General features: G+C 39.0%; 2 protein-coding genes across 2 annotated transcripts in view; one reads left to right on the forward strand and one right to left on the reverse strand.

The window, feature by feature from the left end:
• The window catches only part of Firrm (FIGNL1 interacting regulator of recombination and mitosis), a 40,697-nt gene extending 21,221 nt beyond the window's left edge, over positions 1-19,476 (reverse strand). The window contains exons 1-10 of the mRNA XM_021639419.2: positions 19,223-19,476; positions 15,594-15,633; positions 14,641-14,729; positions 13,619-13,723; positions 12,938-13,078; positions 12,193-12,355; positions 9,109-9,193; positions 7,396-7,534; positions 3,192-3,272; positions 1,664-1,728 (exon numbers count right to left, since the gene is read on the reverse strand). Of these exons, the coding sequence (XP_021495094.1) occupies positions 1,664-1,728; positions 3,192-3,272; positions 7,396-7,534; positions 9,109-9,193; positions 12,193-12,355; positions 12,938-13,078; positions 13,619-13,723; positions 14,641-14,729; positions 15,594-15,633; positions 19,223-19,351 (1,037 nt within the window). The 5' untranslated portion in view covers positions 19,352-19,476. The remainder of the gene's footprint in view (positions 1-1,663; positions 1,729-3,191; positions 3,273-7,395; positions 7,535-9,108; positions 9,194-12,192; positions 12,356-12,937; positions 13,079-13,618; positions 13,724-14,640; positions 14,730-15,593; positions 15,634-19,222) is intronic.
• Positions 19,477-19,508: 32 nt separating this feature from the next.
• Positions 19,509-22,011, forward strand: Mettl18 (methyltransferase 18, RPL3 N3(tau)-histidine). The gene is made up of 2 exons (XM_021639430.2): positions 19,509-19,722; positions 20,323-22,011. The coding sequence occupies exon 2, from the start codon at positions 20,516-20,518 to the stop codon at positions 21,608-21,610; it is 1,095 nt and encodes a 364-aa protein (XP_021495105.1). The 5' UTR covers positions 19,509-19,722; positions 20,323-20,515; the 3' UTR covers positions 21,611-22,011.
• The last annotated feature ends 1,529 nt before the right edge of the window (positions 22,012-23,540 follow it).

Raw genomic sequence — 23,540 nt, forward strand, 5'->3', positions numbered from 1 at the left:
ATGGTGTTCTTAAAAATAATGTAAACATACACGTATTAAATAACTAGTAAAAACTATATTAAAAATAGGTCTGATGAATTCTGCCTTAGTAATTTTTATTGAAAGCTGATTTAGTAGCTTACACCTGTAACCTCAACATTCAGGAAACCGAGGCAAGAGGACTACACTGAGTCTGAGGCCAGAGTACAGACCCTATCTCAGACACAAGTAAATAAATTAAGGTAAAATAGCTGTTTTAAGATGGGTAAATGCTGAATTTACTATAAATTGATGCTGTTTCTTAGAAACTAAAGCTTTTAAAAAGATAAATATACAAACAAAGGGGGCTAAACAGACTGTCATAAAAAGACTTTCTCAGTAATGGAGTTTAAACCAAACTTCAATTAAAACCTATATGAAATCAAAGTTACCTGATATTTAATTATGGTAAACGGGACAATTATAACCAAACTGTCTAACATAACATTTAAAAGGCTGCATCTGACAAATATCTAAAGTTTTTCTAGTATGACAACAGTACTATTCACAGTCAGTTATCTGAGTCACTTTGTTCATTCATCTGACCTCCTTAATCTTATATTACTTCCTGTGTCATGTAATTAGCTAATGTTTGATTGTTAAGATGACTAAAATAATGAATGAATAAAGTACAGGTAATGAATTTCCACAGACATGAGCAACAACTACTGAGCATCTAAATATTTTCTTTCTCAATCACATGATATATTCATAAACTATTTCACAAATGTTTAAATGTCTATGTAGCAGGAGAGGGTATGTAGTAATAAACAGAATATAGAAAGCACTGCCCTTTGCATGGTTTACTGTTTAATGAGGGGACAGTTAAGTAAAAAAGTAAACTTGTACAGCAGTCTCTCCTTATCTATGACTTCAGTCTCTTGAAGTTAACTGTAAAAAAGCACTAAATTAAAAAAATGCAAGAAAAGAATGGTAACATTTGATACTGTCCTTCTCCCCCAACCTGTGCTGTGAATCCCATGTCCAATATAGCGATGCTGCATGCATTAGCCGCCCTGGGTTCACTAGCCACCTTCTCCATCAACTCCACTGCTGATGTATAGCTTAAAGTTAGGCATCATGTCTACTTTTAAAAACTACATTCTCTCTTATGAATCTACACTAACATGTATGTCAGGTTATTTTATATTATCCTATATGCCCTTAGTAACCTGTTCAGTCTTTACCACTTCTGCTGACTTGATTTTAGACTTACTATTCCTCCTGTCTTTTGTGTTCCATCTGCTACTAAACCCCTCCAAATTAAATTTATAATTCCAAGTAAATTTCCAGATCTACCAAAACAGAACTATGCAATATAAAATGGAAATACACATTATATATAATTTGTATATATGTATGTGTATATTATAAATCCATATACATAGTATATATAATATACCCATATACAAATATATGCTTTAGTATTTACAATTATTTATTAATCATTTTAAGAAACTAGTTAAAAACAAAGTAAAGCTCACATAGACTTTAAAAGCTTCCATCTCCCAGTATTTTAAGCAAGCAGGTAAAACTTTACTGAAACGTTAAGAAAAATTACTCTAATGTTTAAGTTAAGATAAGCATTTATATTTACATGGAGTAGCACTGTTACACGTTAGTAAGCTTGAGGTACTCCTTTTACCTGTATATCTGAAGATAAAATTGGTGCAAAACACAGCAAGAATCAGACAGGAGAGGAAGAAATTCCTAAAATAAAGACATTCTAGTCATTCTTTATATATCACATGACTTTCTAATTAAAACCCCCACACATATAATGTACAGAATAAAAACTTGGACATGCTGCATTCAAATACAAAAAGACAGCTTACATGTGAATACAGGATGAGGCTAGGCATCCAAACTTCTAGACTACTAGAGTCAAAATCATCACCCGCAATTAGCACCTATCACTTACTGAGGACCACCTCCTCTGTCTAGTTTTGTTATTTTTTTATTTTTTGTATTACTGGTCTTTTGCTTGTTTTGATTTTTGTTTGGGGAAGAGATTGTTTTTGGTTTGTTTGTTTGTTCTCTTGTACGACAGAGAAAGAATAGAAAGTTGGGTGACCAAAAGATATAGGAGGATCTGGGAGGAGGAGAGTGGTGGGAGAGAAAAGACAAAAATTTTTCCAAACCAAAGAAAAAAAAATTAAAAACACAAAGACAAAATGAAAGACATCATTTTGTCTTTGGACTTGGGAACAAGTCCCAAAGATGACTTGGGAACAGATGTAGGAGGAGGATGAAAAAAATTAATGAAGAGTAAAAATGAGCAAAATGCATTAAAATTTTAACAAGTGATAGTTTTTTTAATCACTAAAATCTATTAATAATAATGTCCATTTCACTGTCTGTTCATCTTTCCAAATAATCTCTGATATTTACTTATCCTATTTAACTTATTTATCCTATTTTATCTGTTTCATTTTCATTTTTTTATCCTATTCTTATAACTTCATATATAGATTATTCTGAGAATACCCAAATTAAGAGTGTGAGTGTGTGAGACTGTGTGTGTGTGTGTGTGTGTGTGTGTGTGTGTGGTGCATGTAAAGGATTTGAACATTTAAAGTTGAACCTAACTCAGAACTGTGGTAGAAATAACTTGTAAATACTATTTAAATACAAACTAAGTTATTTTCTTTAAATTGACTTATAGAAACTTCAGCTTACAGAAATAATTCTCAGCAAATTACATGAAAACACCAATAATGATGAATGCTAACAACGTAAGTACATCATAGAAACAATAAGTAGTATTAAACCGTAAGATCTTCTAAATGATCTGGCTTGGGCACGACGATAAAAACTGGCGAGCCAAAGAGGAAGAAAGTTCAATGGGTCAGAGTCTTATGAAAGCAAGGGGGCTTGACTTGAATGAGTGGCACCCACAGAACAGTCAGTCATGACACACCATGCTGTAATGCCAGGGAAACAGAGCTAAGCGAATCCCAGGAGCTCACTGGTAAGTGTACCAAAGACGGTGAGAACAGGCTCGGTGAGAGACCCTGCCTCATCAAACAAGCTGAGAGAAACAAAAGACACACTCCATGTCGTCTACTGGCCTCCACGTGTGCACACACATGAAAGCCCGCCCTGCCACACACAAAAGGACAACTTAAAATTGAGCGTTAGTTTATATTTATATATTATAAAAAGGGCCTTACCTTAGTATAGTGCAAAAGGGAGTTAGCAAAGAAACGACACAATTTGAGTGCTTTCTGAAATAATCTGTAGTCAGCATTATCCTGTTCCATAAATAGTATAATAATGTAAAATTAGTTAAACCTGTAAATGAGACAAAATTTTCTAAAACAACTTAGTAAAGTGATTATAAAATTTTCCACTTTCTGTATTGTTTTTTTATTCCTGCCAGTTTAACAAGATATTTAATGAATTAAATTCTGCATTATTAAAAAAGGAACTATAGCTTATGATCTTATTTGATTTGAAAGTGAAACATAAATAATTTATTATAGTTCTTTGCTCTGTAGGAATCAAATTAATCAAAAAGAGAAGGCGACTGATACGTAAAAGGTAAAAGGAAAGGCAATGGAGAGAAAAGAGAAAGCAAACACCAGTGAACAATACTATTATACAGTGCTTTACAAGTAAAAAATACAGAGAATGAAAGCTGGAGAGGAAAACTCAACAAATGAAGTTGCTTGCCACACAAACCTAAAGCTCTGAGTTTGATCCCTGGAACATACATTAGAAGTGGAAGGAGAAAACCAACTCCACATGATGTCCTCTGACCTCTACACACACTGCGCTTAATGCTTGTCCCACTACACCCCCAGAGGAACTTGTTTTCGAGACAGGGTTTCTTCTGTGTAGCCTTGACTGTCCTAGACTTGCTTCGTAGACCAGGTTGGTCTTGAACTCACAGAGATCCGCCTGCCCCTGCCTCCCTGAGTGCTAAGATTACAGGCATGCACCACCATGCTCCACAAGTAATTTTTTTTTTCATTTTGAGAACAGAGATTAAAGATGAATCTGCACTGTCAACTTTTATCCCTTAGCAACCTGACACCATCAAAAGGGCAAAATAGAATACACTTAGCCTGTTTTCTCCTGGGGGGGGGGGGGGATCTCTGCAGGGGGACAAGAAGGCAGTGGAGTTCAACACAACTAAGTAAACTGTGTTGATTCAAACTTTGGGAGTCTGACCCCGAGTAATTTATTTTAGGCATATTTAAGTACAGCACAATTTGGGGAAACTGTCGCTGGTGATATTCAACTCAGTCCTGTGTACACAAAAAGATTGACATAAATCTCCTTGAGAAGCAAAGTAAGCTACACAGAGATCCATGTGACTATACTGAAGTTCCTCATAAAGTTCACGTGACACCGTCCATAAAGATGGGTTCTACAGACTGAGAAAAGCAAGCTCATGATAAGGGTCTGGGGGAGGATCCAGACCTCACAGATAGCACAAAGGTCACCAGGCTATAACCAAGTCTCCTCGCCAGCCTTCCGGGCAGATAACAGGTCATGCATCCCTGTTTGAAAGAACCAGCCATGTGTGCAACATTCCAGGCTCCCCAAACGCTTATCTGTGAGCACAAGAAAAATCAAGCAGAATGGGTAAAGCAAGCACTTCACCCAACCTTCTTGGTGGTGACAGGCTGCTAAGGGAATATGTGTAAAGACAGAAGTTGACATTAGTGTAGATTCTGTTGTTTTTTTGTTTTTGTTTTTGTTTTCTTTTAATTACTCTGGGGAGTATTGGAGCACAAGAGTATGTGTGCAAGTAAGAGGCCAGTCATGTGGAATTAGTTCTCTCCTTCCAATCTTATGCATGTCTCAATTTTTGAAATGAGCTTCAATCTTCTGGAGATAGGGTCATTGTAGGCATAGGTAAATCTAGGCCACAACTGACCTAGGGGCACCCTGACCCTCATAACTGGTATCTTAAGTTTGGGATGCATGGTGTAGTGTATGATTTGAAGATGGATACAGAGATGGAATCTGCAGCTTACAGTGAGGAACGCCAAGGTCTGCCAGCACTATCAGTAGAACATGACTATGTTACCAATACCTCCAGAAAGGTGAAGAGACTAATTTTCTGGTGTTTTGTTTAATGGCAGCTCCAGGAAACAAAGACTTCTATATTTATATCCTATACTTACAATTAAATTCACTGGTGTTACTGTGACACTTCAAAAGAGCAGGGCAGTGATCTGAATGTTGGTGCCACGCCCACCAATGCTGGAAGCACATACTCAGTGCATACTCAGTATTAAGGGTTAGGGCCTCTGAGGAAGTGATTATCTCATAATTGAGCTGAATGTCCTTACAAACAGAGAGGGAGGAGGGGGCTCTTGGCCCTTTCACCACATGAGAATGCAGCAGTGACATTTCTGAACTGAGAAGTCCTCACCATACACCTGCTATGACTTGATCTGGAACTTGCCTGAGTTGAGAACTGTGAAAAATGAACTGCTGCCATCCCCAAATGACTTAGCTTCAGGTATCGTGTTGCAGAAGGAAAAGTAGAACACTACAAGATGGCTGCTGCTTGGGAAAACGTCCTACATGGCAGCAGTGAACAGCAGAGGGCACTGCTATAGTCAGTGAGAGGACGAGACACAGACGGTATCGAAGAACTCATTCATTTAGTGAATGAGGCTGGCCAGCTGACATTATTAGCCCCAAATTGGCATAGCTAAGTCAAAATGTGAGAATTTGGTTGAGAAAATTTCAATTTAATCCCCTCATTTTCATACAAACAATATACATATATTTGTAGCTACTCTATCTAGGAACCAGGCTTTCTCTCGGGTTGCCACTACTACAGGCTATACTATTCTTTGGGTTTTCCATATCTCCTGGCCAGAAACCTAATTTTACTCTTGAGTCTGTGGCATCAAGCAAAAAGGAAACTGAAAAGAAATTCAAGAGTGAAGACAGAGCTACCTCAGTAGTTCTCAACCTTCCTAATGTTGTGACCCTTAATACAATTCATGTTTTGGTGACCACCAACCAGAAAATTATTTTTGTTATTACTTCATAACTGTAACTTTGCTACTGTTATAAATCATAATGTAAATATCTGTGCTTTCCAATGGTCTTAGGCAACCGCTGTGAAAGGGTCATTTGACCCACAGGTTGAGAAACACTGGTCTATATGCAAAGTGAATAGGGGAACAAGTTCTCTGACATTAATGCAGGATCCTCAACAAGTGAGCTCTCCTATCAGCAAGGTCCTGAGAAACAGAAAGGAAACCAGGAAGTGAGAAAACAAAAAGGAATGAAGGCATCTAAAAGGAGGAAGAAAAAAAAGAAGATAAACGAAAACAGTGAACCTCTTCCTACAACTATCCTTCACTTTTCTGTATTTCAGAACTCCTTTTCAAAGTTGTACATTCCTCTGAGATCTGTCCTTCCAGATTATCCCTGTTCTAGCAATAGCTGCCATCAGTCTGGGAACTTCAATTGAACTTCTACCCTTTACCCTCAAGGCTGGAATGGAGAACACATACACAAAGGAATTTTCTGTCAGTTGTAGTTCTCAAGAGGAGGAGTTGTATTAATTACTGTCACTTGAGGAAGAAATATTCAACTTGTCTTCCCATGAAGTTACATATTAGTTCCTGGATTCATTAATCCTTTAACTCAGGAATATTTAAATAAATTTTGAGTTAATCTAAAAGTCACTGTACATTAATACTTTTGTTTTGTTTTTTGTTTTTTCAAGACAGGGTTTCTCTGTGTAGCCTTGACTGTCCTGAACTCAATTTATAGGCCAGGCTGGCTTCGAACTTAGTGATTCACCTGTCTCTGCCTCCCCAAGTGTTGGGGTTACAGGGGTGGGCCACTACACCCTGCGTATAATACTTTATAGGAAGATGAGCTGTAAATTCCAGCAACCCTATTCTACGTGTTTAGAACACTCTTATTTCATAATGATGCTAATTTGACACTGTAACTTCTTGAAATCAACAGAAATCTACCTGTCAATTTTAGAAGAATACACACACACACACACACACACATATATATATATAGTGTTAAAAGTTGTGATGCACTGGTGACAGGAAGGTTGAAAACGTATAAATTAGGAAGACCTTAAATAAATGTAAAACACAGAAACAGTAACTGCACTAGGACAGAAAAGAACAAAAGTTTCTGAGGAGAACACTCTGACCAGCTGCTAAGAATGTAGAGATAACAGGCAGGCAAATGTCATGGGAAATGAGAGGAGTTGCTACAAGACAGTGTTCTGGGCAAAAAGTAATTATGAGGTGTAAATAATTCTACAAAATTTTTAAGGAAAAGAATTAAAACCCTAAACTGTACTCTATATGTTCAAATAAGTCTCAATAACTAACTGTCTAGGTAACGACTCCATTTTGCACTACATTCTACCTGTCCAGCCGGTTGTGCCATATGTTCAGCTAGCTGCAAACAAGAATGAAAGGAAAAAATAATGTCTTCACACAAGCCAGAAATTATCTCTTTGTGTTTCAACTGGTTCCTTATCACCAACTGGTGTTTGAGGCTCTGCCTAAATGAATAAAAACAGATGAATAAAATCAGCAGAAGTGAGAAATAACCACATCAAATAACTCAGGCCCACAAAACATCACTGCATAAAACATTTTCAAAACACAATGTATTACACTAAACATGGTATAATTAAGACGTGTCAACTTTAACTTTAAAGTTAGTGGCTAAAATTCTGTCTTTGTAAAATATTAATTGAACCTACTTGTCAAGCAATCTGCTAGGTCTTGGAAGATAAAAAAATAAATCAAGTGGACATAATTTTTGCCCCACCTATATGAAATATATGGCCTAACATAAAGTTAAATAACTGTAAGAACATAATAATTAATTGTGATAAATGCTAAGCTGAGAAAGTCCTATCTACTATGGAAAAATGTTATAAGAATGTTAATGCTGCTCCTTGGGACTAAGGACAAGAAGGAGAGAGGAACAGCCTTTGCAGAGGCCTTGGACCAGTGAACTTGATGAGTTCAAAGAACTCAGAGCAGAAAGCAAGCTGCTTCAGAGGGGCTGGTGAAGTGTCCAGAAAGGCTCAAGTTGTTACTCTGAACAGTGGGAGTGCTTAGAAAGTTGAGCGACATGATCCAATTTCAGTTTTAAATGTATCACTCTGAACACAGAGAACCTGGGAAGGAGCAAGAGTGGACAACAACGCTGGTTTGGTGAAGTGAGGGTGGCCACGTGGCTAATTCACTGAGCATTCACAGGGCCATGTAAAGCTTCAGCAATCCACAGTGACAAACTCCATATCCAGTGCAACACTATCCAGACAATGCTACCATTACCCTATTTTAAGAATAAGAACTAAGAATTAGGGTTCAAAAAAAATCAACCAAGTTGTCTAAAAAAAATCAGGAGGAGTGATTTCAAGGACTCAGGTACATATATTATGGCTCTCAAGTGATACTGTATCACTTTTATGCAAGTTAGCATCTTGAGGGAACAAGTACCTAAAACTCAAACAGGCTATACTGACTTTTCATACATTACACATGATTAACAAAGTAGCTTCTTAATTATTCCGTCTTCTCACCCCTCAGCATCTAACAACTGCTATAGGCACTCTCCCTATTATCCCTGACAAGGCTTTAAGTTAGGTTTAAATTATTTCATAAATAAAATTAGGGTTGAGCAACCTACCTATATATAACAAAGAGATTACTGTCAGCTCCAAAGTTAGTTACTAATTTCTGAGCTTAGACATGCCATATTTGATACTGGTAATTATCCAACAACACTAACAGCAGGCGTCTGATTCAGGAATACCCTGGTTCATGGTCCATTATTTCAGAACTACCAGCTAAGTAGCTACAACTCTAGGGGGGAATATTTGTTTTTAAGAGATAACCACACAGAGGCGTTCAGTTTGGTTTGGAAGCAACATGTACAATATCTGGATTGCCATGCAGCAGAGTAGTCTATGCAATGAGTAGTCTATGCAATGAGTAGTCTATGCAATGAGTAGTCTATACAGCTACATAAAATATTTCAAAGGTAATCTAAAAACCATTAACTATTTAGAATTTAAGACATAGAAAATGCAGTATGAAAAAGAAAATCTAACCAACTTACTTAATTACAAACTTCCAAGTATTGGCATGAAATGCTTGGTCCAAACTGGAGATAACAGAGCAGATATCCAAAAATGCATGAATAACTACAAAAAAAGGATAAAACGACTCTCAGGATAATTAAATGTTATATGAGATAACATTCTCTTATATTTAAATGGATCAAGAGAACATCTCAATACTTGACTAAGTTAATTATGTACTAGTTTGAAAATAACTGTGTCAGCTAGGCATGGTGGTGCATGCCTGTAATCCCAGCACTTGGGATTCTGCAGAGGCAGGCAGAGTTCTGTGAGTTCAGGGGCAGTCTGGTCTACAAAGTGAGCACAGACAGCCAAGGCTACACAGAGAAACCCTGTCTCACAACACTGAAAAAGAGAGAGAGAGAGAGAGAGAGAGAGAGAAAGGGAAGGAAGGAGGGAGGAGGGAAGGAGATGGGGAGAAAGAAAGGGAAAGAAAAAGAAAAGAACTGGGTCAAGTAATTACTAAAAAGAAATGTCATACTTTTAAGGTTTCAGCTATAAACTGCAAAATCAATATTTTATAGCTACCCAATGACAATTAAAACTGAGTGAATTTAGTGGAATAAGTTATATCCTATTATAAAATATTCAGTGGAATAAAGTTATGTCCTATTATACTTGAAATAATCTATATATTCAATTTTAATTTTTAAAAAATGGCACTGCTAAGAAAACCTACCAAGAACTGCAACCACTTACATTCATTAAGATTTTTATTCTGGTTGTGCTAGATAATTTATAAAAATGGCCCCAACTAACCCTCCTGCAGCCATAATGTCTCCAGGAATAGACTTATAATTGACCTGATAAAAGAAACAATAATCAAAGCAAAGCAACCAAAGATCTGGTTTACTGGGACTTGTCCTCCCTTGCTATTTTTGGAAACCCTAAAGCCATACTGGTGACTGAGTCTGGCTTAAAATGCACATGACTTTCTCACCAGTTCTGCCTCTGCACACAGCCAGAGGTGAGTGAAATCCTTAGCTGCAAATGCAGGAATGAGCCAGTTGCACAGAAAATTACTACACATAATACCAGCCTAAGTTGCAAGCACATAAAATTGTGAAAAAATATTATTTTAAACCAACATGTTTTTAGGTTGCTTATTTACAAAACAAACGGTACTTGATAAATGCATCACAATCAACCTATTTTCTTTACACTATAGAATATAATCTTGCCTGGGCTAAAGTGCCTAGGGCCTCAGCTGGGCCAACTCTGGTGTCATCTGTCTGAATAGCAGCTTTGCTGTGAACAGCACGGCCATGGCTGGAGCTCTGGTGCACAAAGCTGCGGACTATGTATGTCCTAAGCAAGGACTTCCAGGACCAGCTCATGAGTATGCACTTCTGGGGCCCAGTTGCCAACTGGGGTCTCCCCATTGCTCTATCAATAGGAAGAAATCTGCAGAGATATCAGTGGGTGGACAACTTTAGCCCTCTGTTTTTATTCTTTGACATTCATGAGATTTGCCTACGAGGTACAGCCTCAAAACTGGCTTCTGTCTGCATGCCATGCAACAAATGAAGCAGCTAGGCTCTTTCAGGGAGGACGGCTTATCTACATAGATGAGTAAGCGGGTGAATGCGTAGCAGTGCAAGGACCAGGTCATGAAAGGGGCAGTGCCTCAGCCACTGCTGCCAAGCCACAGCTCAGAGCAGCATAGTCCTGCTGAGAGGAAAACATTGCTGCGTTTAATAACCATGCTAACATTACAGAGTAGCCAAGAATCCCTAAACCAACTCTCTGCTGCCTTATCAATTCTAAAATTTGTCTTCATCAAGTTGTTCAAAATATGCAACCAACTTAATGTTGACTGATGCTTTTACCTATAGCAATCTGTAGCAATGTGTTTACTATCTATTGGGATTTGTATAATAAAAAAAATCTTAAGGGAACAAAATTTTATAACTACAAGCACTTAAGTACTCAAAATTCCTGACTTTTTCTTTAATGAGTACAGTATATTTCTCAGTTGGTCACATGTCTATACATAATTTCCAATGGTAAAGGAACCAGTGTTTTCCAGAGTGTATAATTCAGATCTGTAACTTAATGGCAATAAATATTTAAATATTTTCTTAAAAAATATAATCTTTGTTCTCCTGTATTAGAGAATTATTTTTAAAATTCTAGATCTGTTTTGTGTTGTGTCTGTGAGATAGGGCTTTACTATGGGGCTCAAGGTTCACCTTGAACTTACAAGCCCTCCTTCCCAAGTGCTGTGCAGGCCTGTGCATCCAACACACCTGGCTAATTAAATTAGCAAGTCTGTAGAGTAAAATAGTATGTGCAAGGCCTTGGGCTTAATTCCCCTGGGGAAATAAAAAACAGAAAGTGATACATGTAAAATGGGTATTTCTTGTAATAAATGTGTCTAGGTGTCCATGTGCACATCCAGAAGCCCACACACATACGCATAAAATTCCAGAGAGGAATTTTAACTCCCCCTATACCTTTCCCCACCCCCACCCCCCATAGGATATGGAATAAATCTAAAAGCTGCTTGACATGAACTCAGTGGCTGGCTCTTTGATCACCTCCCCCTGAGGGAGGAGCAGCCTTGCCAGGCCACTGAGGAAGACAATGTAGCCAGTCCTGATGAGACCTGATAGACTAGGGTCAGATGGAAGGGGGGGAGGACCTCCCCTATCAGTGGACTTGGAGAGGGGCATGGGAGGAGATGAGGGAGAGAGGGTAGGATTGGGAGGGAATGAAGGAGGGGTCTACAGCTGGGATATAAAATGAATTAACTGTAATTAATAAAAAAAATAAAAATTTAATTTAAAAAGTATAGAGGAGCTTAAAAGATATAAAGTTACACACATCCTTTATCTGTTAAAACTTTTGTGTGGAAATTATCTACTATATATTTAAACTGGATATTAGGCATAAAAACTAAATTTTATAAATTTAAAAAACTGAAAACTTACCTAGAGTTAGATCTTTACACATAAGCAAGCAGAGAGCATGCATCAAAAGAAACATTAGTTTGATGATTTAATTGATTAATGAACAATAGCCACTTAGCATCCTATTCTAATCAAAAACTCTTTGCTCACCTTCTACCATCCTCAAAATGTTATTCTCATCTACTGAAGGGCCCAGGTACACCATGTCCAGCAGTGTCATGAGCTGTTTCTGCAGAGAGTAGGCCTCCTTGAAAAGAATCTTGAGAAGGTCTGACACCAGGTGTAAGCGTCCAGTGTACACGGACTCGCTATTCTGGTCACAACATATAAAAAGGAGAGAAACAGGTACGTCACAGACACATCAAAACTCAAATGTGCTTTAACCCATACTGTCAGACTGAGATCACAAATTTAAGGTTTTGACAGAATCACACTTATTAAATGCACTTTGACAGATGCACAAGCGTACGAAGCACACATTTTTGCACCCTTATCACCACGCACAAATCTAGTTAATGAGAAATTTGTCCTTTACCCAACAAACACTGATAACAAAACTGCCTGTGCCCTACAAATTCTAAGCCATCTTTTCTGCTTTAAAGCTGCGTCAGGAATGTTAAGATGAACTAAGCAACTCCCTGTACTGTCTAATGAAACAATTTCAAGATTCCTATGGCTAACCACAAATCTTTACCATTTTTTCTTCTTTAGAAAAAGCAAATGCAATTCAAAAAGCCACTTTTAGTCACTTGTGAAACTACCGTGTCTCCTCTCTCCATAGAAAAGCCCATCCCAGCCACATGAACCAAAATGTAAACTCTTATGCACACACGCACTTATTAAGTCCTTCCACCTACTGATATCAGGCTATACTCTGCATAGACCCATCACTCACCTTACAGTGTTCAAATGTACTTTTAACTACATGCAGGATAGATGAGGGAAGACTATGAATATGTTCTAAAATGACAGAGTCCTGTGTGGCACAGACATGATGAACACATCCTGCAAGGCCTTCTAATAGCTGTACCATCGTCTGGAGAAAAGGGAAAGTTGATTAAAGATACACTTGTCTATATGCAGCAAAGGAGTTACACAGCATTCTGAGTGCTGGACCTACAGCAGTGAGAAAACATTCTGTGTCTCTCTCTTTTCAGTGAACTCCACTCTATCAGAGCATCACTTAGAATCATGACCCAGTTCAGGGTGCCATCTTGATGTCTTCCAAGATATCTAACATAAACTTATATTAAAAATGCAGAATTTTTCTATATTTAAGTCCATAAATAATTCTGCATTATGCCATTCCATAAAAAATAAATGGTTTGTCTTGTTTCTTGAAGACAAGATTTCACTCTCTAACCCTGACTGGACTCCACTCACAGTAATCTTTCAGCTTCAACCTCCAAGTACAACATGGGGGCATGAGGCACCTACCACCCCTGGTGCAAAAACAAAACAAAAAACAAAAAGGGGATCTCATGATATAACCCAGTCTTCTCTTGAACTCAAGCTTCTCCTGCCTTAGGCATGTTGCCACACCTAGCTCCATTCTTTTTCTAATACACTTACTTACTTGTAAAATATTCCGCAGGATGACCTGGATTTCTAAAGTTTGGCTTGAGAGTTCTCTGGCTTCGCGAATTAATTCACTTATCATGCCATCAAACAATTTTATAGTCTGTGAAAACAAATCAGCTTATAAACAGGAATCAGAGAAATCACTGGAAAAATAAAAGATAACAGAATGATCTGTTTACTCATTGATAACATCTAGCCACTGTCAGCTACTATTCCAAATTTAAAGTAAAAATAAAAAGTATTTGGACAATAGGGTCCTTAAACAAAGCCTTGAGCCTTGCTGAGCTTTTCATTTCTGTGGTGTCAAATGTATTTAGTAATATAAATAGAAAAAGAACTTATTCAAAGTCCAATTGGGGGTAACAAACTCAAGCACTATTCTGCACACTAAAAGACAACGACCTTAAACTCTCCTGTGGCATTTACAGGGGCATTTCTTGATAGTGGCTATCAACTTACACTGAATCTTTCAGTTAGTACTCATATATTTTGTTTGTTTTGGTTTTTTTGAGACAGGGTTTCTTATGTAGCCATGGCTGTTCTAGAACTCTCTATGTAGATCAGGCTGGCCTCAAACTCAGTGATCTGCCTGCCACTGCCTTCCAAATGCTGGGATTAAAGGTGTGTGCAACCTTGCCAGGCTGTGCTCACTTGTATTTTCACTAGTTTACCTTTTTACACATAAAATCACTTTAAAGTAGTGACCTCACAAATAAACACAGCATGCATCTAGATTTATGTAGCTACTCAAAGTTATCTTGTCCCAAACTCCATAATGAGCTGCTATACTACAGAACAGCTTTATATACAAAAAGCTCAGTTGTATCACACCCCTCGTCTATGACAAATATCTCGAATTAGTCCAAAAGCTGAACTATTTTTACTATTTATTTGCACTCAAGTATGATGTTCGATATATTAGAAAAATAAAAGAATTAAGAAAATTAGGACTAGATTACATAAAGTTGAGAGCATGTTAACAACTCTGTAATATGTAAATTAACATTAAAACTGTACCTTTGGGAAAACTTGGGAAAAGAACGACTGTTCCAGTGTCAGGTGGTTTATGTGAGGCAAAAACATTTCAACAATGATTTTTAAAATCCCTATAAAGCAAAATAACACTTTGTAAAAATATCATGTCAGTCATAAGTTGCTGCCCTTAATAAAATATGAGAATATGTAAGTAATGTCACCCTAAAGTTTGCAGGCTTCAATCCCATATTCCACAGAGAAACTATTAGGCATTTCATTGTAAAAAGTATAACTGAAAAAAAAAAAAAACAGGAAGAAAAACAAAAGCAAAAACAGCAACTGAAGACAAGCTACGTGAGTTAAATAAGTGTGGACACACCTACTCAACAGGATCTACTACCATCAAGATAAAACTTAAAAAACCCAAGTTTCCAAAATGAAAAAAAGTACAATTTTAACAGTTATATAAACAGGAATACACAATGACTCATAGCTGGCTGACAGAAATATAAGGACTGAAATCACACAGTTCCCATCATAACTTTTCTCTAAAAGTGATTTGCCTGTGTACATATTTGTATGTGTGAGTGCAGGCACACATGTGTCACAGCATGCATGGACATCAGAAAACCTCAGATTTCTTATAAGGAAGTCTTATGAAACTGAAGAAGATGAGAGGAAAATTTTTCCATACTGGCAAATTTGTCATCATCTAGAGTCTACACAATGAGCTTTACCTAACTCAAGAGTATTTTCTAAATGACACTAACAATGTTGAGGCTGAAAGTGATAACAGACTGAAATGGCATTCTATCTTGGTCCCATCACAGCATAACATTGAAATTTTTATACCTCATCAAAAATGGAAATTTAAAACTTAAACACACTACAGTTGGAAGGACTGGGTTCTCATGTAACAACTGAAGGGACACAAATGTGCAAAGTCTCGTCTACTGACAAATACAGAACATCACACACAAAATAATTTTACTTACGAATGTGTTCAATCCAGCTTTCAGAATGCTGATACATAAAGTAAAATATAATTAAGGAAGAAATTCAAAAGTGCTCAAAATTGACCAATAAATTTCCCTAGGAAACTGAAATTATACCCAAATCCCTGGCTTTCTTTTACCTTTGAAAACTAAACATCAGGTGAACAAAGGTTTTGTGAAAATATTTTAAAGAAGAAATTTCAAAATTATTTAGAGATAAGGAACTTCCAACCTCAGTGTAGTCGTGAAAGACTTGTGACCGATGGAAGAGAGCACTGCAATAACCCCGAGCTCCGGCTCAGGAAACACTAGTTGGCACTTCCACCCTTCACATCTGCCTTACTCTGCACGTTACTTACATACCAACACACCAACCTTAGCCGGCTGAGATCTTCTGCAGGTGGCAGGAGCTTGCAAACTGTTACAACTAAATTATATATTCAGTACAAGAGTTGATAAAAACACAGTAAAAACTATGCTTGCACATCAATGAGAATTGTTAGAAATTTTTATTGTAAAAGCAGTTAAAAACTCTTGTACAATGCCAAGAAACTGGGTACCGGTAACTATAAAAAAAAAATCCCTCTTCTGAACTTTTATTTCGCATATTTTATAACTGCAACCAAAATGAAGTAGCCCAAATTTTTTTCAGTTCAAGAGGGTAGAATATGTCAACTGGAACAATTCCTGTTTAAATTCAGAAAGCTTGCTACTTCACAATTAATATTAGGTTATGAGCATGCAAATATTCAGGTAAAGACTGGGCAATATATAAAAATGAAAACTACGAAACAAATTGTGGTAGGTGATATGATTGCAATCTATCCCACTTTTCTTCCATTTGTTATACAGAATGAAAGTAAATAATAGCATGCTAAAAAACTACTTATTTGAGATGCCTAGGCATTTTTATTGAACACATATGTGGCATTTACTATTCTCGGTGGTGAGGATAAAACAGTTAACAAAACCAAATACCTGCCTGTGTACTTGACAATGCAATGAGGATAAATAGGGTAGGGGAAAATAAGTTCTTTTAAGGATCAAATGGTCTTCAGAAAACTACAAACACTGAGCTGGTGGTACACCCCTGCAATCCCAGCACTTGGGGAGGTAGGGAGATCTCGGTGGCTCCCAGGCCAGCCTCTGTTTGAGTCCAGGACAGCCAAGGCTACATAGAGAAACCCTGTCTCAAAAAACCAAAATCTGTAAATACCTTAAGTGTAATAGTGTGAGGGCCAGTTTTAAGTCAAAGTAACAGAAGTTAGAGTCATTTGGAAGGGACTCTCAATGAGAAAATGCCTCCATAAGATTTGCCTATAGGCAAGTCTGTAATGCCCCACCCCGCCCCCTTATTGAGAAGTTTTTGTTTTGTTTTAGCCAGGTTTTGTGAGGCACGACTTTAATGACAGCACTCGGGGAGGCAGAGGGAGGCAAATCTCTGTGAGTTCCAGGCCAGCCTGTTCTATAAAAGGAGTTCAGAACAGCCAATGCTACACAGAGAAACCCTGTCTTAGGGGTGGAGGGGGAATAGATTCTTTTCTCATACAGTATATCCTGATCACAGTTTTCCTTCCCTCTACTCCTCCTAGTTCCTCCCCACCACTCCCTCCATCAGGATCCACTCCCTTTCTGCCTCTCTTTAGAATTAAAGGACAAGCTTCTAAGAGGTAACAAAACACAAAATAAATTTTAAAATAAAAGCCATCAAAGTTGAACAGGGCAAAGCAATGAAAGGAAAAGAGCCAAAGAGAAAGCATAATAATCAGACCCACTTGTTCACACACTCGGGAGTCTCATAAAAATACTCAGCTGGAAGCTATAATGTATACAGAACTTGATGAAGACCCATGCAGGCAGCCCTGTGTCTGCTGCTTCCGTCTGTGAGTTCGTATGAGCTTTGCTCAGTTGATTTGTAGTGCATTTTCTTCATTGATGATTGATGTGGTGGAAGAGCCCAGATCACTATGGCCAGTATTCACTGGGCTGGTGGTCTTGGGTACTATAACAAAGACTGAGCAAGCCTCCACCATAGTCTCTGCTCTCTTTGAGTTCCTGTCCTGACTTCCTTTGATGATGAACTGTGCTACAGACCTGCCAGCTAAAATAAACCCTTTCTCACCAAGATGATTTTGGTCATGGTGTTTTATCATAGCAATCAAGACCCTAAAGTTAGGTTTTAGGGAACTACCTAAGATTGAGGACTGTGAAAAAGGCTCCTTAAGAAAGTAACTAAGAAAGACCAGAATGAGATCTTGAAAAGGCTAGAGAACAAATTAGGCTGAGAACAACGATTCTGAAGGTCAGCTCGATGTATCTGTGAACTGAGTGTAGCTAGTTAGGTAAGGATGGACCAGGTTCAAACTATGAAAAACCTTGAAGACAAGTTCAGATTGTATCCTTAAAATTAAGCCACATGGGTACAGTGAAGGAAAAAAAATTGAGTTGTCTTTCAGTCTAAACTTTGTAAGAATGGATTACAGAAGAACTGTGTAGAAACAAGAAAATTATTTAGTCTATGTTGCAAAGACTAAATCACAGTGGGGACAGGTAGATTCATGGAGTAATTTAGAATGAGAAATAACAATCTGCTGGTTAAAAAAGAATATTCAAGGTTTACTTACAGAAGAAAACCTGGAAATAAGATCTGAGTTTTCAGTAGGTAGCAAGGTAATGTAGGAATGGTGCTCTGAATGTTGTGAGGGTGGGGTTAAGACTGAGGGGGGAAAAAAAGTGTATCTTCATTTCCTCTAAGCCTAGCATTAAACCAAACACACATTATATAAATTAACATCTTTGAGTAGGAAAAATAGCTGCTTCCAGGAGGAAGTTCGTGAAGACAGCCCTTCCAGATGGTTCACATAAAACTACAACAGGGCAGACATGGGATTGCTGTAAACTCAAGACTAGCTTGTTTTGGGTAGCTAGTACCAGGCCAGCCAGGGCTATACAGCAAGACCCTAAAACGCAAAATAATTCCCTGTCCACACAAGGTCTATAAAAAAAAAAAAAAAAAAAAAAAAAAAAAACATTATAAGGTCATTAGTACCACGTTGGATTTTGCTAAGGTCTAAGGAATGACTTCAATGTGATTTTTTACAAAATACTTAATTCATACAGACTGTGAAACATCTTTTGTGCAGGGTATGAACTCCCGAGAAGGTAGCAGTCTTTTGACTTTGGAAGGGTGTGTGTTTCTGTGTAATTTTATATAGGTGGGAGCAAAGACATAAAATTAAAACCACATTTTCACATTATGGAGGTCAACTTCCAATTACAACCATCAAAGTTAAATATCGTTTGGACCTGTCAACACGCAATCCCAATCCAATTAAAGCCAACACCTGAAGCAACGCTCTCTAACTGAAAGGATAATAAGAGGTTCAAAACGGGAAACCTTTTTTGTTTACAGACCATCCTCTGAAGTTATGCATCACAGGATAACTACAACTACATCCCTCCCTTCTCACACTTCATCCAGGTACCTAAGCACCAGCGCTGGCCGTGGAGCTCGGGCCTGACATCTCACACTTGGGAAAGCTGGGAGCCCGCCCCAGCCGCAGGCCGCCCGCCTCCGCGGGGCAGCCGAGAAGGCTCGCGACACGCCCCTCAGCACCCTCCAAGGATATGAGGAGCTGGGGCAGCACCGCAGGCAGCTCCCGACGGCACGTCTCCTCCGGCCAGCTGTGGAGCTCCTCCAGCACGAGCCTGCTCGCCGCCGCCGCCGCCGCCGCCGCCGCCGCATCGTCCCGCGACATCCTGCCAGCGACACGCACGGACAAACCTCCCGACTCCCGCCACAATTTAGAGCGGAGGCCACGCCGTCCCGACAGGCTTTGAGAGCGCTCCGCCCACAGCAAACCATAGAGAGGCGGCGCCGCCTCCCCAGCGCCGCCGACTTCTCTAGCCGGTGGAGGACTCGCTCGATGGTGTGCACCGCGTGCCGAAGGCAGCCTCCGCCGCGGGTTCCAGACACGGCGGACTTCCTTCACCCCCACACGTGATGTTAGAGTGCGGAGACCAGAAGTCCTCAAGTGCGTTACCCTGGGTCCCAGGTGACTGAGACGACGCGTGACCAGGATCTGCAGCCGGAAATGACTCTCGGCCCCACTACGCGGCGCGTTTGAAAGTAGGATGATTTTCCTGGCGCGAATGCTTCCCTTCGTACACAGCGGCTGCCCAGTTAGCAAGGATCTCACCTTCCAGAAACATGCGAGGCAAAACGTGTGCCATAGAGAGTCCTGCACAGTGAGAAATTGACTCTATATACAATTGATTATACTTCCAGAGTCCCAGGCCCTAGTCATTCCTCCAATCACGTGAGGTTTAGAACGCCAGGTAGATATGCCCTTTGGATGAGTTTGCACACACCAGATCACACCCGTGCGTGTTTGAAAATGGATGCCCTGCTTACCCAAATAAGACCTTAAACTGTTTTGGGAGGCAGATTAAAAGACAGAGATGAAGTGTTGGAAATTTAGGGGTAAACATGCCAGGGCACAAGACAGTTAAGACACCAAGTAGCTAGGCTGTCCTGTCTAAAATTCTTGGGCTTTGTATTGTTCTGGTGAAGGTGGTTGCTGCTGTAGCTGTTCTTTTGTTTGCTTTTTATATTTTATCTTATGATTTTGAATACTTAGGGCATCGGTGTATTTTCCTAAATCACACGAACACACACAGCTTTTTTTTTTTTTTTAATCATTTTCTTTTTTTTCCTTTTCCCTTCCAGGGCTGAATTAGAAGAGGAGCAAAGGCTTCTGAAAAGTCTTTGAAAGCCTCTCAAAATACATCCAGTGGTGTATAAGCAGCTAGAAGACTAAGCTTGACAGAACTAATTGGCTGTGTGACTAGTTATGCCATTAAATTCTATCTAGAAGTTGAAGCATCATTTTCGATAAATATTGTGCAGATAGAATAAGAGGATGGCCTTTCAATTCAATTTCAGTATAGAAGAAGATCTGGAAAATAAAGTAGCACCCCTTGATGATGGAACTTTGACCCTGGATTCGTCATCAGTCTCAAAAAGTCAAAACAGAAAGTCTTCTGCAGAACTGCCGGGTGTGCCTTCGGATTGCTTGTGGGACTGCTCCTCAGTGGGAAATGCAGCTTCCTCTGAAGACACTGACAGCCCACTCAGGACAACTGACAGGTCAGGTGACCCAGAAGCCTGTGAAAAACAGCCCTCCTTGAGAGCTGCTAAAGAACATGCTATGCCTCACGATTTTAATCAGGTCTTAGAAAATAAAGTTATGGAAAGGTTGCCTGGTCCCCAGCATGTTAACTCAAAAGTAGTGAAAACCATCTCGTTGAAAGAGAAATTCCCCGGAGAAAACATAGTTTCAGAAAGCTTTTCTTCGCATTCTGATCTGATTCCAGGTGTTTATGAAGGAGGATTAAAAATCTGGGAATGTACCTTTGATCTCCTGGCTTATTTCACAAAGGCCAACGTGAAATTTGCTGGACAAAAAGTGTTGGATCTTGGCTGTGGATCCGGATTGCTTGGAATAACTGCATCAAAAGGAGGAGCTGGAGAAGTTCATTTTCAAGATTATAACAGTTTGGTGATTGATGAAGTTACCTTACCCAATGTAGTTGCTAACTTCCCTCTACAGGATGACAGTGACGGTGTAACTGAGCCACATGAGAAAAGACAAAGGAAGTCAAAAGTAGCCCAAGAAATATGTAAATGCCGCTTGTTCTCTGGGGAATGGTCTGAGTTTTGTAAGCTTGTATTAAGTGAAAAACTGTTTGTGAAATATGACCTCATTCTCACTTCAGAAACCATTTATAATCCAGATTATTACAGCACTTTGCATGAAACGTTTCTCAGACTGTTGAGTAGGAATGGCCGGGTGCTTCTAGCAAGCAAGGCACATTATTTTGGTGTTGGTGGTGGCGTTCATCTTTTTCAGAAGTTTGTAGAAGAAAGGGGTGTATTTGAGACTAGAACACTTGAAATAATTGATGAGGGTCTCAAGAGATTTCTAATTGAAATGACCTTTAAGCACCCCAGTTAATAGACACCGAATGGCCTAATGAAATAAACAGAACAACCCAGAACACTTTTTTTTTTTTCTGAAATTACGGTGTTTCTACGATCTTGCTTATTGAAATAATAAGCCAAGTATGGTAGCAGCCTTAGGTTTTCTATGTAAAACTGCAAGTTTCCATGAGAATTTGATGAGCTCTTGAATCACTTTGTACAAAAGTTCTTTCCCATAGCACACGAGAGCCCACTAATATGTACAATCAGTGTGTATTAATTGAAGTATATGAAAAAAACTAAGAATGTATTTTCCCATCTGTAAAACAGGGCTTGCAATAGTAGCTGTGGGATTCTTTAAAGAACAGGTTAATGTTGGGTATCATGGACCAATTATACTTCCTATGTATGAATAAAAAGTCTTTTTTAAGCATTCTTTTCAGATTTTATTTTTATTGTTTAAGTGTGTTCGTGTGCGTGTGTGTGTGTGTGTGTGTGTGTGTGTGTGGGAGAGAGAGACACACACAAGTACAGTACCCATGGAATGGGAGTTCAAAAAAAGGCATCAAGTGTCCTAGAGCTAGAGTTACAAGTAGCTGTGAAGTGCCCTACATGGGTGCTGGGAGCTGAACTCGGGCCCTCTGCAAGAACAGCAAGCTCTCTTAACTGCTGAGAACCCTCTTCAGCTTCCCTTTCTCTAAGACTTCCTGTGATGTTAAGCCACCATGCTTTCCCACTTGGATAGGAAGTCCTGCTCAGTTTTGTTGAAACTTCAGTTTATAAATCTTTGTCCGTTATTTGGAGAAAAATCTAAGTTGCAGAGTTTACACTGCCTGTCTCCAGTCTCCATTTTCCACCATCATGAATCCACTGTGATCGCACCCCATCCCTACATTTGACCTCATTCCTGGGTCTCAGAAACGTGTGTTAAGGGTTGTTAAAGGAGAGTGCATCTCATGAATAATGTTTCTAAACGGTTGCATATGCGTTTTGTCAATTTTTTTTTTTTTTTTTTTTTTTTTTTTTTTTTTTTTTGCTTCTACAAGCCCATTCCAAAGGCCAGACTTTCTGTCTTAGATGGCTTTTTGGGATTCAGAACCAAGTACTGGGGATTGTCTCTAGGCTCACCAAGAACACTATGGCTTCATATGTCCCATGCCGTCACGATTAATCTTCATTGTCAAACGGATTTGGACTCCATTTCCAGAGAGTGTTAACCAAGTAGGGAGCACTCACCTTGATTGTGGGTGACACTGCCACATGCATTGCCATCCCAGGCTGAATAAAAAGGGTGACACTGGCCGGGTGAGTGCCAGTGTTCCAATTTCTAATCTTCCAAAATATAAGGAGTCCCATCCACATACAGTATGAACTCATTATGCTTACACTGCAATGATGAATTATTCATTCTTAGACTATAAAGCCTCTTAAGATGCTTCTGACAGGCATAGTGTCACAGCACTTACAAAAGTAACTGACACACGTGCTAATGACAGGTGCTATGGGCTGTGGAGCAGGTAATAAGCTTGGAGAGGATCAAGCAAGTCTTTGCTTTGTGGTGCCCTTCAAAGTGTTTCAGACGCTTACTTAGTAAGCACTTGAAAAAGGAAAAGCAAGGAGAGTGTGACACTGTGAAGCCAATGCTTTACCAGAATACCCGGACCTCAAACTGTTAGAGCAGCCTTGGATTTGTTGGCCTGAGGACTTTTCTTTGGGAAAAAGCACACATACTGCCATCCTAACCTGGTTTATGATAAATCAGCTCAAAAGAGAAGATTTTAAAAGAATTCAAAGATGCAGCTTCTAGAAATCTGTATGAACTAGAATCTGGATCTACTTTACATAGCATGAAAGCCTATAGAGCTTGTCGGGGAAAATACTGTACATCTAGAAATTTGATCAGGTCACTGGCACACATTCCCATCACCCGAGAATCTTCATCGGCAGGCACACTGTGGAGTGAC

This window comes from Meriones unguiculatus, chromosome 11 (assembly GCF_030254825.1).
Source record: "Meriones unguiculatus strain TT.TT164.6M chromosome 11, Bangor_MerUng_6.1, whole genome shotgun sequence".
NCBI classification, from domain to species: Eukaryota; Metazoa; Chordata; class Mammalia; order Rodentia; family Muridae; genus Meriones; species Meriones unguiculatus.